The 16,759-nt window shown below is 41.5% G+C and overlaps 1 protein-coding gene across 7 annotated transcripts in view; it reads right to left on the bottom strand.

The window, feature by feature from the left end:
* Positions 1-895: 895 nt before the first annotated feature.
* LOC116838941 (NXPE family member 3) overlaps positions 896-16,759 on the bottom strand; it is an 83,864-nt gene continuing 68,000 nt past the window's right edge. For 6 of the 7 annotated variants that reach the window (XM_075072533.1, XM_075072512.1, XM_032804528.2 and 3 more), the window contains 11 exons: positions 8,987-9,126; positions 7,928-7,964; positions 7,702-7,805; positions 6,836-7,587; positions 6,349-6,454; positions 5,889-6,035; positions 5,429-5,492; positions 4,622-4,791; positions 3,799-3,909; positions 3,507-3,674; positions 896-2,405 (listed from right to left, as the gene is read on the bottom strand). In XM_075072533.1, coding sequence (XP_074928634.1) covers positions 2,352-2,405; positions 3,507-3,674; positions 3,799-3,909; positions 4,622-4,791; positions 5,429-5,492; positions 5,889-6,035; positions 6,349-6,454; positions 6,836-7,587; positions 7,702-7,805; positions 7,928-7,964; positions 8,987-9,126 — 1,853 coding nt within the window. In that variant the 3' untranslated portion in view covers positions 896-2,351. Of the gene's footprint in view, positions 2,406-3,506; positions 3,675-3,798; positions 3,910-4,621; positions 4,792-5,428; positions 5,493-5,888; positions 6,036-6,348; positions 6,455-6,835; positions 7,588-7,701; positions 7,806-7,927; positions 7,965-8,986; positions 9,127-11,360; positions 11,681-16,759 lie in introns of those variants that run through there. The other variant, XM_032804524.2, reaches the window with a different exon arrangement.

Raw genomic sequence — 16,759 nt, 5'->3', positions numbered from 1 at the left:
CAAGCAGTTACTATACCTACATTCTATCACCCTCAAAAAAGTACTTTGCTCACTTGCTGGGTGAGCTAGCTAGTAATGACCCCAGAGAAGGAATTCTAGTACATTGTCTTAAGCCACAAATTAATAAAGTGGCACTGGAGTGGGACAGAATATGAGCACCATCTTTCTCTCCCAGATCGAGATCAGCAGAAAAACTTAGATACGCTAGTGGCAGATGTGGACACACTTTTTGACTTTAGGTGTGTCTATAGATCAGAGCCTCTCAAGACACACATTTCCCCTATGAACACTTGTGACCAGGAGACTCTAGGCTAAATTCAGCAGCTTATCCACATGCAACGTCATGGACTTTGAAGTATGTCCACCTACACTAGCTGTGAATTTTACCCTGCTTCAAGTCTCCATCACCATTTGAGATTCTCTTTTCCACTGGTTGATACTTGGCCTCCTCCGACCCTCTCCCCCATCAAGTGAAGCATCTGCCTCGCAGTAGTCCTTAAGAGGCCCCAGTTACTGAAGAAGGTACTGGGGGAGTATCTTCCCCCAAACAGCACCCTGACATAATAGGGACAAATCTGCTATAACTTCTCATTATGGAGGGCACAACTGATGCCAGTGGAACCAAATCAAACTGTTGAACCCAATGGACTACACGAACCATAGGGAAGAAAGGATGGAGTATCAGGAGGAAAGGTCCAAGGAAGGAGATAGTGAAGCTTTGGCACTTTAGCCAACTTCCTGAGTATAAATGTAGAAGAGAGGGCTCTTTGCATGTGAGGAAGGATTGGTCATGTAACGATTGCAGTACTGTGTTCAAACAACCTGCTAAATGGGTAGCCCTCCCAGATCAGATCCCAGTAGTAACAATAGAGTGTACCAGGAAGAAGTCAAAATATTTCATCAAAACAAAGTTATTTATTTGTTATAAATATACCACAACCCAACATTTTTGGATTAACAGATTTATTTGAAACTGTACATGAGAATTCAGTGGATATGCATCACAGCTACATTTGAGGATACCAGATTTTTCCAGTTAACTTGTCTACAAGACACTTTGTCAAACAATGTGATCAGATTATCCCAAGTTAGTTACATGGCTATGGAAGAGAATCACATGTGATGCAAGAACAGTTACAGCAAAGAGTAAGAACAAACTGGATTATTGTACACACTGGATCACTTTGGAAACATGAAATTCTTTCCAAACAGAGCATGTCTATACAGCATCATTAGTAAACATTTTGCAATAATAGTCAGAATTATTCTTAAAAAACAAAACAATGTTAGCTTCAAATATAACTTAGCTATTCACTATGCTTAAAGTACAAACATAGGACTTAACTGTTGAAAATATTCTCCTTTAGAGGTAAATACATAGCAAAAGTATTTAAAATTGAAATCAAGGAGGAGTTTAAGCTGATATTTAAGTATTTCACTGACTAGGGAGGGAGTAAAGCAATATGTGCTTAAGTACTTGCCTGAATCAGGGCCATATTCATTAAAGCATATTGAGGAAAATATATACACTGTATAGATAGGGATATTTCTCCCACATACTCCACTGTTAAGATGAAAGAAAGTCCTGTGCTGGTGCATGCAAAAAGGGGCTGATACTGTCCCCACAGATTTCATTGGGAGTAGGATCAAGCTTATAGTCATTTAGTTATGGCACTTCATTTCCTGTTAATAACTTTGACTGATGTACGTAAGTGTCCATGACACTTCATCTTCACTATACTCTTTGCCCCCACAATCATACATAATGAATTTCATCTATCTGTACAAGCATAATATTAGAATTCAATGTGCAATCCACAATACAAAGTTTTACATTTGAAACACTTGTTTCTTTTTAGTTCATTTCAAGCAAATTACAAAGAACTACGGAATAGCAGGATAATGCTACTGATTTATATACAGTACACCATAAGACACTGAGAAATATAAATATTCTGTTGGCCTCTAAAATTAATATTAGTTTTTCTCCATAAGTTAAGATTGTTCAGTTCTTTTTTAATCACACATTGTTGCCATTTATCTCATACCTATCTAAATACAAAAAAACCTTCAATACAATCGTCCTTGCCTCAGAACTAGTTAAACGGTTTAAATAAGTCAGCTTGCCACAGCTATTAAATCCAGGTATTCAGACACCTGAGTATGGAACATTCCCATCTGTTCAGAGGAATTTGAATTGTTAACATAACCCACTATATGATAGTGAACTAAATACTTTTGTTTCATAGAAACAACTCACATTTGCCTCCACAAGGCAAATGGTCTATTTACAGATACATTAGGACTGCCTAACTGACAGTGAGTGTACTGAACTCCAAGACACAAGGAGTTTAATATGGTGAAGCTCTTTGCTGAACCGCCTTCCCCTTCAGGATACGTCGTATCTGAAGAAGAGAGAAACATACAAAGATTAATATGCACCTTCCCATACTCAATCATTCTAAAGTCAGAAAAAATATCTAACAAACTCAAAACTGTATCTCTCTCTTTCTTGCTAATAGCTTAGAGTCTGAGCCCATTCATTTCAGTGATTTGCCCTAAAGTTAAATGATTTATGCCATTGTAAATGAGGTCAGAATTACTTACTTGCTCATAACAAATAAAAACTTGTTATCTAAGCATCTAGCACGGTGGGTTCCTAGTCCTGGCTGGGGCTTCTAGGTGCCACCACAACACAAATAAATCAAGAACTAGTCAATATTCACAAGACTGGGCCTTATGTGCTATGAAGTTATGACACTGGGGAGAAAAAAAAAGCTAAATATTGGTTCTACAATAAAAAGCTATTGACACTACAAGTACCTTCTAGAATTCTGTGCATCTGACATGTTAAAACTATACATGATCCTGAACCTAAAAATTTAGATGTTAAAGGAAACGGAAACGGTATTTTTAATATCTTGTTTAAAGATTACTATTTAATTATTTAAGGGAATGCTCAGGGTAATCAGACTGGGCCAAATCCTGGTCCTACAGAAACCACTCCCACTGTATTGAAGAGTCTAGAGTTGTACAAATTAGGTATAGCAAATCTGCTATGTGATTCAAAGAGAAGCAAACTGAACTGCTAGACTCAAAAAAATTCAATTCACGTTTCTGAAGAGCCAACAACTATTCCTGAAACTAAGATCAGCCAATCACTATCTACGCTACTAGCTTTGTGACTCCCCAAGCAACTTAACTTAACTGCTTCAAGCTTTACATTTAGCATGTAGCAATTAGAAGAGCATTGCAGTGAGGGGAAAGGGCTATTGGAATACTCAATTGTCCTATGCAGAACGGTCACACTATTCTGCTCTTAGGAAAGAAGACAGGGAGGGTCTCATCTTAAATGTCAACTCAGAAATGTGTTGATAGCTAGGTCTCTCATAGAGGACCTCTAGAGAGGGAGGGCTTCTAAGGAACTGTCATGGATTTGTATCAGTTGTCAGCAATTCCCAGAAAAGGACTGAAAGAATCTGAAGGTTTTTTTTTGTTTTTTTTACCTGTTCTCCTACAGGGCCATCAGGAACCAGGTGAACTGGCTGCTCATTCTCCAAGTTTCTAGCACTTGGATCAGCTCCCTTTCGCATCAGCAGACGAACTGCATCCAACTGAGTCAACCGATACTGCAGGCTGGCAGCCACATGGAGTGCTGTGTTGCCATTGTAAGCCTAGTGAAGACGAGAGAGTAACACTATTAAGGATAGGAAGGTTTATGAACCACAGTGCACACACAATGCCATTACCATACAACAACATTCTACTCTACTGCTGAATTCAAGAAAGATACCATACCTTTGCGTTAACGAAAGAGAGGCAGTTAGGTTGATCCAAAAAGAAACGAATAAGCTCCAGATTGGCTTCTTCTGCTGCCAAATGCAGAGCCGAGCGACCACTTTTACCATCCTATCCAAAAAGGAAAGAAAAAAACCTCAGTATTACATGCTGGACATTTGGTGGTTCCACTGTGAGAGAACAAATATACATGGACATTTAAAACAAAAAGGGAAATAAATATTTACATGGGAAAAAAAATACCTGCTTTTCCCACCCCACTGGTATTGTAATTCCATGAACACACTGAAAATTAATCCAAATTAAAGCAGAGTTAATTCTTCTTAAAAGTAAATATTCTGGATTTAACACACAATGGGCCAGACCCTCAGCTGGTGTTAACACTGGCATAGTTCTACTGAAGGCAAGGGAGATGGGCCAGTTTGTCAGCTGGTGAAAATTTGGCACACTACACACTTGAACTGGATACAAGATTAGCATTTAACTCAAATTCAAATGTCAAGAATGGTGCAAACCTAGCACCTAGTTATTATGGATATATCAGATTGCTTCCAATGACTTTCCCTTTTCATAAGGCAGAATTACCAACACAGCAAAAATTAGTTCATCTAAAAATTAAGCTGTCACTCCCTTCTCCTAATATGTATTGTTTGCACTGTCCAGCCTGAATAAATGTAATGTTCCTATTCCAATCACATAAATTAGATCCTACTGTGCTTTGATGCTTTTTTTTAAATCTGCTTCATTTGTAGTAAGTGATTCTTTTCACTTGGAGAATCTTTCGAGACCAGTCAGTCCCCAGTTAAGGAATTACTGCTCTTACTTTTGCTTCAACAGAGGCTCCCATTTGGATCAGAGCTTTGATGGTGTCCACCAGGCTCTTGTTTTTCAACAAAAGCTCCTGGACTTCAGGAGAGTGCGGCGGCTGACTGTTCCGGAGTTCGTGCACCACAGCGTTATGGGCCAGCACTGCACAGTGCAAAGCTGTGAACCCTTAAAATTAAAAAAATTCAATGAGCAAACAGTAAAGAACCACAGGACAGGCGGCTTGTTTCAAAAGGGGCTCCCTTCTATGGTTCCACTTTTCTGACTAACACCAGATGTCCTTGTGCTGCTCTGTGTTTGTGATGTCAGGGATTAAACAGTAACCAGTTCTCACAGCAGGTGACTAACGGAAGAACTGATTTTCAGAAGACTGCATTATAACATGTACTTTAGTCTAAACTGTTCACAGAGCAAGTTTCAATTTAAACAGCTGTCACCTGAATTGATGGTTTGCTCTGTATTCCTTATTCTTTCCTTGATACTTACCCACCCCAGTTATTAGATCAGAACTTGATCAATGTATATTTTAAACAACATTTATCCACCAGAGTTAATGTGGAAGTCGTGCAGAATCCAAGAAAGTAAGCTCTTCATAGAAACTAACAAAAGTTTCTACTTGCTTAGGAAAACCTAGCTGATGTGCCAATCACAATTATCTTCAGGTGGGAAAAACATTTGACACCCCTAGCTGTATTGCTTTTTGCCCAGTGTAGCATGTGTGTCAGTGGCTACAAAAAACACAATACCCAGCAACTCTGAATTAAAAACAAAAAAAACCACACACACACCACACACAGCTGCTTACCATCATAGTTTGTCGCCTCAAGGGCCACATACTGATTACTTCCATCGGCTCCCTTCTGGATTGCCTGCAAAAGTGGAGATGAAGTACTCATTAGTTCAATCCAAAAGATATATTGGTAATTAAAGCATTTATGACACCTTGCTACAACAGTGTGTTGGGAATAAAAAAGGGAAACAATCATAATATTAAAGGAGAATGCTCTCCTTTTTAAAAAGTAAAATAAAAAGGTGCTACATGATTCTACAGTCGCGGCCTAATACACTGTAGATCATCTTAAAGGAAGCTGCAGGTTTCAGGGCATTAGTGTAAGGGATATATTTATAAAAGCTTGTTGATAATACTTTGGCAATGCAGAGGACTGTTTTCAGAATCTTCTGGGAAGGGTCATACAAGAATATAAAGCCATTAGGGATAGGGAGGAAGGCAAAGGGAAAAGATTTACAGCCTTTCTGACTCTTACCTGAAGGACTTGAGAATGCCCCTTCTCAGCACAAACATGCAAAGGCGTTCTACCCCAGCAGTCTGTGGTGTTCACTTGGGCCCCCAGGCTAACCAGGTCCTGGACAATAAGATGCTGATTGGCAGCCACGGCCACCTGAAAGGCACTCTGCAAATATTGAGAAACAAAGTTAACATATTAGTCAGCTGTTATCTACCAGGAAATGGGGACTAAAAATATCCCCACTACAAAACTATTAATAAAACAATGCTTATGGACACTGGGAAACTTGGACAAACAACTCCAAGGACATAATCTTATTGGTTCTGGGGAGTCCACTGAACTGGTGACAGCCTAAGGTGTCATGCAGGCTCAACCTCAGGTTTAATATTAACAGGCATTCCACCACACTTGGCTTAGGGTTTGGAAATGTAAAGCATTTGGAAGCACATACAAGAGGCTCGGACATGGAGAACCTCACCTGGCCATTGTGTTCTTTAATATCCAACATGTGCAGAGCAGCCATCTTTCTAGCAAGAACATAGGAAAGAGCCCGTCGGCCCTGGGCAACAGCAATGTGAAGGAACCTGCAAGGAGGGGCACAAATACAGAGAGAGTTACAATTTAACTGTGCAAATGGGGACGTACCATTAGAGAAATACAAGTGCAGGATATACATGTTACAAGCATTCCACATTCAATGATGGCATGCAATTTGTGCTTTCGTTTTAATTCACCTAAGCACTGATCTACATCAGACTCTACAACAGTGAAATCATATGAGATACTGGGTACCGGCAATATTACTGTACCACCTTTATTTGATAGGAGAAGCCATCACACATTCTCAACATGCACCCACTGCTAATACGTGAAAGGAATCCCATTCCAACCCAACAATCCACAGAATCAAGCATAAACAATCCACACATTTCTAATTTAGCAGTGGTAAAACAAACAATACTCACGTGTCCCCATCTGAGTCTTTTGCAAGGATCTGCTCTTGAGAGATGTTGGCCAGTTTGTTCTCTTCCTGTTCCACTTGCCACTGAAAGAATGACTTGCCCAGCTGTGTCGTGTTTCTGACAATACCTTGGTGTTGTAGAGAGACATTCAGAGCAGCCAGAGATGAATTATGTCCATCGAGTGTACTGCAGTTATTTTGCACTAGGCCAAAATTCTGAGCGGGGGCATTGACATCAGATTGCTGATGGGCAGTGGTTAAAGGCTGGAGTATATTCTCCGAGTGTTCAGATTCATTCAAGAGAGATGCGAAACTTTGGCCTGGGCAATACGGCAGTTCGTGGCTTTCAAAGACGTTCTGTTGGTAGGTAGGGGATTGGTCATTGCCCGAAAATGGCCTGTATTCCAGTAATGAATCTTGAGTATATTTCTGTGGCAAATCCTGGGTCTGTGAGGAAGAAAACTGGTAATTCTGGGGTGGATCCAGCATTTGTTGGGGACTATTGGCTTGGAAGGCTTGGTAGTTCTCAGACGGGGAGAAAGCCTGTGCCCCGTGGATATCCTGATATCGTTCACCTGGTGAGTTATGGTTAGATATGCTGTGCAGCCAGCTGACCTGCACTGTGTTCAGAGAAACAGGATTTGACTCATTCTTAATATTTATAATGTTCAGAAGCATGTCAGAACAGTTATGTTTTGGATCACTTTTATGGGCTTCTTCCATGTTATCCATAGAGGTTGGTGTCTGTGGTGGTGTCTGGAGAAAAATTAAAAACAAAAAAAAGTGTAAATATTTATTTAGCTGACCATTTCCTATTACACAAACCAACTAGAAAAATAATTTAATGTTAAATATTATATAAATATTTACCAAGAGGTGAGAATGGAAAGTAGCTGGTCTTTTGTAACTGGGTCCATCACAGAGAGACTCATGAGCCTTTCGTTTACCACTGTGAGAGAGTATGTTCTTCAACTCTGTTCAAAGAAAACGCATTTACAATCAGTTTTTAGGTCACTCTAGCAATCTACTTCACAAATATTCTAAAATATTTATACAGGTATTGCACAGAGGCATACAAAAGTAAGAACACTTCTACCTGTAAACTGTTCGTAGTTCATCAATCCTGCTTGTGCCTATGTAAAAAATAAGTACATTATTTTAAAAAAGCCAAAACCAATTTAAAAGGAGCTCTTTAAATAATAAAATAAAATAAAAAATGCAAACAACACTAACTATCCCCCTGTCCCTTAAAGCAGCCCTGACAGGTGATGACCCGACCATATTTTCATTTTTTAATCTCCATCAGATTGGATGAAGAAAAAAATCCTTTATTTTTAAGCCTACTCTTATGAGAGAGTTCTACAGAATTTTAGAGAAAATTATAAGGCTTTTTGAGCCATCTTACAGAATGTATCAGAATTATATCCAGGCTATAGAATTTGATACACTGGTTCAAAAAAACCTATACATTCTATTAAATTCCATAGGATCATAGAGAAAATTCCATGGAAACCCATCAGCTTCATCCCTATTAACTTCTATAGGGGTTTTACATATGAGAATCCTCCTCAAGACCCTTATGGGTTGTCCACAAGAAAAAAAAAAAAACAAACAAAATCAAGACACCCTTCTAAGATATTCCTCTCTCTGGGCTTCTCAACACATCTAATTTCCTGTTTCTGTTTATTGGATTGCAGGCTCCTCAGGGAACACACCACCCACCCACCTTCACTCTTGAGTCCTGTACAGCACTGAGCAGGCCATTAGCTCTGAGGAGCAATTAAATAATAGTTCCCTTCTCAGAATGCCGCACCCCTCAACCCTTTCCAGAATTCTATCAGACTGCACAGTGAGTTTTCATAGTTTCAAATGTAAGTGTGCGTTTATGTGCACTTCATTTGGAAAACAACATTTAGTAAGCAAAAAAAAACTTTCAAAATGTGTTTCTTTTAGCAAGCTCAGAGAAACCGCCTGCTGGCTTCTTCCAAATTACCTCCCAACCACAACTTCTTCCCTCCTCCTATTTTGGGAGAGAAAAATACCTCTGCTCATATGGACATCAGTAAGGAACCAAATTTGGTTTTAGTGTTATCAGGTGGTGCAACTCTTCATTCAGAGCTGAACTTGACCCATACTATCAAAAATACTGAATTACCTTGAATTCATCAGCAACATGGCCTGAGGACATCTTTTTGTTGCTTCTAATGTGCAATAGGAGCTCCTTCACTGAATTTTTCACACGAACCCCTTGGAAAGGTCCTCTGTGCTGCTTTCCTCCCCCCATGCGGTGTTCAGCTGTTGAAAAACAAAACAAAAAACAAAATTAATGCATCAGCACAATCCTGATCCAAGGAGGCACATCAAGAAACAAACTGTGGAAAATAACTTCAAACTCTGCTTTCAACTGAAAATGCAGACAGTCCTTTGACATAAAAATATATTGCACAGAACACTGCCAGCCAGTGTTTCAGAAGAATATAACCCATATGAATTTTATTCCTCTGGAGTCTTCCAAACCCCCAACTCTTATTGGTTAACAAGCTGGAAAAAACATAACACATCAGCATCATAGTGGCTAGAAGCACCAATCACAGAACAAGAGCTCACTCATAGGCACTGTACAAACACAGGAACAAACAAAACAAAAAGAAACTGTCCCCTGCCACAATCTATTACATATAAAAAAGTTAGATGTCAAAATGCTACAAGGGTTTGTATAATAATTTTCAGAATTACTTGTGTTTGTTATCTCCATAGTGACTGAAAGTGCACCTTTAAGAAAGAAAACTTGCTTTGTTAGAAGTACAATACAACTGTGACACTCCCGGCCTGACCTCTTCTGTCTCACATCCTCTTTAAAATTAAATCAGTTTTGAAGCTACAAAAACAGAAGTGGAAGACAGGAAATGATGACCTAAGGCATTCAACTTGCAAAAGGAAGTGACCTGATAAGGAAAGTACACAATCTAGCATAGAAAAAATCCCTATACTGAAGTCTTAACTGGAGATTAGAGTTCAGGTTCCAAATTTCCCTGGCCAGCAGGTGCTGGGATTTCTGTCTGGGAAAGAGGAAATAAAGGGCTTGAGTCAAAGACCACTGATGTCAAGTAGGAGTCTCTCTATGGTCTTCAAAGCATTTCATCCCAGCAAACAGTCCAAGAGCCCCAGCTTTCCTTAGCTAGAAGCAGGGCCTTTGAGTGGAGGCATGAAGTGGAAAAAGAGGCTGACCGGTCATTCCTACCCACAAAGAAGATGTTTTGTTTTTAAAAAGACAGTATAAACAAGATTATTAAGATTGTTGAAAACATTAACCATATAAAATAAATCCAACCCGATCCAAATCAAAGGGGGGGGGCAAGATTATTTGGGGAGGAAGGACATAATGCAAACATATCAAATAGTTATAGAGTGCAACATTAAAATGGAGGAGCAAACATTTTCAATGACTTTTTTTAAACAAACCGCTGTAGATAAAAGGCTGCTTCCAAATTGTACTGACATCCCACAACATACAGTGACACGCACACAAGCTAGCTTTTGATACCCTTACTCCACATGCAGAATTCCACTTAAATCAATGAGATTACTTGGAGTACGGTGCTACTTACCATGAGTAATGGGTATTAGAGTCTGGCCCTACAGGCCTCATCCTGCAAGGTGCTGAGCACCTACTATGAAGTGCCAAGTGCCCTCCCCACCTACTGAGCAAAGGTTGTTGAGGGTGCTCTGCTGAGCTCACAGGATTTTGTCCTATAAAAGATGCACTAGACTAGAGAATGAATCATCCAGTGCAAAATATACTGGTAGTTTCTTCTCCCATTTGAAGGCTGGTTTCAAAATGAGAGTGTTTCTAAAGTACTTTCTTCCTAGCCTACTTTCAAGCCTCAAACAGTTACGACTTCGCAGCCATTCGTTTTCAAAGTATCCCTTGTAACCAACTTGCTTTACACAGTAGTTGTACACACACCTCCCCTCCTCACTTCAATATAAAATTTAAAAATTATTAAGGGGCAGCAAAGGAAAGAGGCAACAACAGCACACGGCCGCACTTGCGATGGGTAAAAGATCACGTGTAAATAGTCGCAACTTCTTACATCTTTGGGATCTAGGTGCTGTATAAGCACAAGGGATTTTAAGCGAGCACAAGCCTCTTACGTCAGAAGAGGAAATAAGCCGCGGCAGACGCCTGGGAGGTAGTTGCATGGATGACTCTGAAGCGGCACTTTTCCCCTCGGAAGATCAACACGGCCGTGTGGCCAATACAGCCCCCTTGCAATGCAGCCGCGCCGGGGGCGGAGGAGGGCGACACGGCGCGGGGAGCCCCGCAGCCGCACACCTGGCTCAGCTGACTGCGGACGTGACCCTGCAGCGCCAGGGCGAAGGCAGAGGCTCGGCTTTGCCTTCGAGGGGCCCGCGTTGTGGGCTGGCTCTAATCACCCAGGCTCGCAGCGCCGGCGGCTAACAAATAACCCCCAGGAGAACAACACGGCGGGGAGCGCGTCTCTCCCCCCGGCCCGGCTGGCGCGTACCTTGCAGGGCTTGGCGGCCGCTCTCCAGGGAGTCCCTCCTCCGGCCGCCGCCGCCGCTGCAGACGGACAGCTCGGAGTCGGAGCCGGAGCCGGGCGACCCCGGGGCGGAGTGAGCCGGCGAGCAGCTGCCATCACTGGAGTAGGGGGAGGCGCTATAGAAATAGGCCAGGTTGAGGGGGCTGCTCATGGAGCCGGAGTCGCCGTCGGCCGGCGCCTCCCGGTTGCTTTCCACGATCATGTTCCGCGGGGCGGGCCGGGGAGACTGGCGGGGGGAAGCAGCAGCAGCAGCACCCACCGCGGGCTGAGCCAGGACGCTGAGCAGTGGCAGGCAGAGGGGGCGGCAGCGGCTCTAATAGCGGCCCCGCCCCGGCGGGGAGCGGGCCGCGGGGAAGCAGCAGGGGCGCCGGCCATTGGCCGCGGCCGGGCGTGATGCGCTGCAGAGGGCGGGAGTTCCCGTAAATGCCCAGGATGGGGCAACACCCCGCTGGCTCCGCTTGCTCAGCGCGGCCTGCCCCGTGTCAGCGCCCAGGTGGGTGAATCATTAGCCCGAGGCAGCACAACCCCCTCCTCCCCCCCAAGTGTTTATCCCTCTGCGGTCCATTTCATGCGGGGTGGATAGATATCAGAAAGTGATAGAGCCACATCCCTCTCCTGTGGACCGCTAAGCACAACGGCATCAACCCAGTGAGTCATTGGCTTGGGGGAACTTCGACTTTTGACCAGCTGACATGGTATTGGGGACTACATAACTTTACATAAACAAACTGGTGAACGAGGAAGAAGAATTACTTTTCATTACCCAAATTTTCTTTTCGATATCAGGTGGAAGAGGAGGGTTGTTTTTGTATGTATTTAATCTATAACCTCAAATCTAACCAACTGTAGAAATATTTGCCTGGTAAACTACGAAACAAAAGCAGCTACCATACAAACTTTTCATGCCAATGTCAGAAACACAGTAGTCAAATAAAGCTTAAAATTCACATATTTCCACCAGCAGTCTTATCACTGTGAGCATTTTGTTCATAGATTTTATAGATGCAATAAAATGATTTTTCTCCCTTCCCGAACCATGTTCAATTCAACAGCACACTCAATAATGCTGCACTGATAGCGAGTAGCTATTGTCACTATTTCTTAGGCCTAGTCAACATTTAAATCTTTAGGTCAACATAGCTATTGTGCTTAGAGATGTGAAAAAACCACACACCTGAAGGCTGTAGCTATGTAATCTAACGCCAAGTGTAGACACAGCTTGTTCAATGGAAGAATGCTTTGCTTGACCTAGTTACCATAGCTCAGGGAGGTAGTGCTCCTACAGCAATGGAAAAGCCTGTTTCCATAGGCTGCATGTACAGTGCCGCAGCTATATCCCTATCGTCCTCATAGCATAGACATGACTTTACTACAAAGAAGTGAGATCCTTTCACCCCAGAATAGTCTTTGCACACTTGGTAACTGATGAATGACTCCCTAAAGTAGTTTTCTGAGAACTGCACAGACTGATCAGACTTTACGTATCTACAGCTGCCCTACACCAAAAGCTCAATATTGTATATAGTACTGGAGTGTTACCTAGTTCTTTAGTGGTTAGGTGTGGGTGGGTGTTTTGTTTTAACTATTGTTGCAAATGGGTTTCCCTTCTTAACAAGCACACAGTTGACATGTGAAGAGTATATAATCCAAATAATTAGATCATGTTGCAATTATCAATAACATTCTCATTAAAATGTCAAGATTAATTAAAAAAACCTTTCACACAAAATCAAATTCATTGTGTTATTTGTACTGTGGAAGCTCCTAGTAGTACCAGTCAAGATCATGGCCCCATTTTGCTAAGCACTATAAAAACACATAGGAAGAGAAGAGAACATTCCATGAATATTACCTTGGGGAAGTGGTTCTCAACCCACAGGCCGCTTGTGGCCCAATCAGCACACTGCTACAGCCCATGTGACATCCTCAGGGCCATACAGGTTGTATATATATTGTGTGGATTTGGCCCACATAACATATACAGAGCTGCAGATGCAACCCACAATAGTAAATAGGTTAAGATACCACTACCTTAGAGTGGTGAACTTTGGGTGAACTTAAGTGGAGCTCTATGTCCCATGAAGAATATTGCATAAAATCTAGCTTCAGTTTAATTGTTTTGATTTAACTAGGGTTTTCTGATTTTTCTATTCTATTTCTAAGTTTTCTTCTCCGCTCCATTCCTTAAAGGTATTTGAGGTCTAAATCCTAGTTTCTATCCTAGCATCCAAAATCCACTCAAGGCACCACACTAAGTTCATTAGTAGCTATTTCTACAGAGACATCTTATTTATTAGGCCCTCTGATAAAAGCCTATATTCAGCTAAGATAGATTAAGGTCTTTCTAACTCCACTGAACTCTGTAAACAAAAACCCTTTCTATAACACATACCCCCATTTATTGCATAGGATCCGCTCACTGGCTCACATCAACCTTATAAAGGCTGTTGTCATTTCCCAGTAACTTCCACATACATAACAATAATTTTATGTTACCACATTTAGGTATTAATACCATCATGCTAAAGGTCATGAACATCGAGCAGGATCTCTGGTGGCTCCACTGGTGAAGACTCCAATAAACATGTCCAGTATTGGAAAGTCTTCCTCGGGTAGAGGACATGATAGTGGCACAAAGAGGCTGGAATATCTACTCCTCTGAGGGACCAACATAGAGCAAGCACAGCCAAAAATGAGAGAGGCACTGGCAGAAACATGAAGTCCAGTAGATGCAATAATTCAGCACATGCCACTACCAGCCTCACCTGGTGGGGCTCTAACAGCACATTAATGCAACAATACTCACAGCTCCACAGGGCAGGTGTAAATTAAGGTCAGAATATTAGACCCAGCTCAAATACAATCAAATAGAATTGTACTACCTTCATTTTCTGTTACTGTGTGCAACAAACTCTCAGGCAGTGGATAGCTTCCCTATGATAGACCCTCACATGGGCTCATATACTCATCAGTTATAGGCTGTGAATATGAGGTGCTAGTCAACAAAAATATCACTGACCCAGGACAGCAAGAGCCAATGTTGTTTTTCTGAACAAGTCATGCAGTTATGCAGTGTACCATTCATGCCAACTAGTGGCCAAAGTTGGAGACAAACATTTTACTGAAACATTGCTTTAATAAACAAATTCACAAGTAAATACCTACACTTACTTCTATAATATTTGGGCATCGTACAAAATTAAGCAATGCATTATTATCCCCTTTAAAAGATATAACTCTTCTCCCTCTCTCACTTTAAACTGCTGTCTTTTGCTGGTCAAATATTGGTGGACAGAAGGTATATCAACCTGATTTTACCCTGACTAGATGTTCCTGATCACTGAAGCTACTTAGACATGTAACAATTAACCAGTTAGCTTAATCATAGTTAAATGTCTCAGCACCACAGTACTCTTTAATAATGACAGTATGAATTCAGTTTAAGAGACATGATTTTGCCAGCCACCTTTGAACTAGTGCTATTTTACTCTTCATAACACAGATTCAAAAACATCTGAAACACTATAGAGCAACAATTTAGAGCCAGAATCTGGCCCCTGCTCCCAGAAAAGGAATGTAAAGAGGCCACAACCACCGTTAGCAGAATATCCTCTGCAAGGAATGACTTAGCACTGATGTATATGGGCCTATGCCGGCCACAGCATGGAGAAGTACAGGAGTTATGGTAGGGATTCATGGAGGAGTGGCTGGAGGGAGTGCTCTTTGGTCTGGCAAATCTGGGCTGCAGAGCAGCACGTAAGTGGCTGTGCAAGACTCCTGGAAGTTAGAGCAGTGTCTGGGGTTGTTTTAACGCACACTGGAAACTGCCCCAGACCCCAGAATCCAAGAGGCACAAAAACAGAATCAAGGAATCTTTGCCCTGTCCCTTCTGGCCATCATGCTCTGTGCTTTACCTCCCAAGAGCTCATAAACTTTAGATTCATATACACCAGTCAACTATGAACTGTTAGTGATAAGATTCCTTTATCAACATATTTCTGGGATGGGATCAGCAGAACATTGCCTAAGTTGTCTAAAGTGAAAATACAAATGTTACAATTGACAAACGTATTCCATTATCTAGGCAAATATTTGCTGTACTAAAGCTCCTGATGTCAATACTCTTTACACTAGAATAAGTATATTTAGCCTGGCGCAGCAAGCTCTTGAGTCAACTTAGCTGCCACACCCTTGTGTGCTGGAAGGATTTCTAAATAGCACTCCAAAATATAGTCAAACATAACATTGTACTTGTCTTTTGAATAGTATCACAGTATTTGGAGGCTAAAGCATAGCAATTATTTTCTCTTCAGAGTCTACTTAGAAGCAGTAGATAAGTTTGCTTTAAGAATGAACAAGGAGACTCAACAGGTCAGTGGATTGGAAATGGGATGCGACACCTTTTACCTCTAAAATCCAGCACAGGGAACCTTGTATTGCTTCTGACTTCATTATACTTGTTCTGATCCCTTTTTTGTAGATGGTGGTTTCCAGGGGTGTCAGGCTAGAACTAAATTGACTTCTAAAAAGATTGTGTTTGTTTGTGTTGTATACTCATACATAATTCTTCATGTTAAAAGGAAAACCGGGAGTGCTCAGACACGGTAAATATTTTAGGGTCCAAACCTGTTAGGTACAGAATGTCCTTAATACTCCCTTTTTCTTCATTGGGAACTAAGGGTGCTCAGCAACTCGTGGGATCAGGCCCCTACTAAGGGCAAAAATGAAATAAGGTTGGCTTCTCTCAAACTGTGGGCAAAACAGAGCCAAGATCAGTAGGGAGGAGAAACCTCAGAGCTCCCATGCATTATGAAACTGCCATGCAGCTGATCTGAATTCTTTATAAGTAATGCTTTCCCATAAGCAATTTCTCCATACCCCTTATTCGCTGCTAGCACTCCTCCTCCACATACAAACTGCTGTAGGTGATCATCATTTTTCATTAGATTCCCACTCTCATTTCTATTGTAAGGGCCTCGGGGCAGGGACTGGTCTCTAAAGCAACACGCACAGCAGTGACACCATAATGTATAGATAATTAATAAGCAAAACGCAGATTTCCCCATGACAAAGAGCAATGTCACATCACCTGGTATGGATATCTTGTTCACTAGTGTGGGATACATACCACATGTGGCTGATTGTTTTGCTCATCGATTTTTACCATGCCATTCCTCTTGGAATGAACATTAAGGCTAGGATTTGTAAACACTGCCTTGGTGTTCCAGAGCACACATTTTAATTTGTTACATCTAGATAGTGTCTTAGGAACACACAAACACTTCATTCACCAATGAAATTAAGTCACCTTATGGAGTGGGCTGCAACAGCTGTTTAACAAAGCACATATCACCATTCAACTG

Source organism: Chelonoidis abingdonii, chromosome 1 (genome assembly GCF_003597395.2).
Source record: "Chelonoidis abingdonii isolate Lonesome George chromosome 1, CheloAbing_2.0, whole genome shotgun sequence".
Taxonomy (NCBI): domain Eukaryota; kingdom Metazoa; phylum Chordata; order Testudines; family Testudinidae; genus Chelonoidis; species Chelonoidis abingdonii.
The sequence above is the reverse complement of the archived record's forward strand: the minus strand, read 5'-3'. Positions and strand labels throughout refer to the sequence as shown.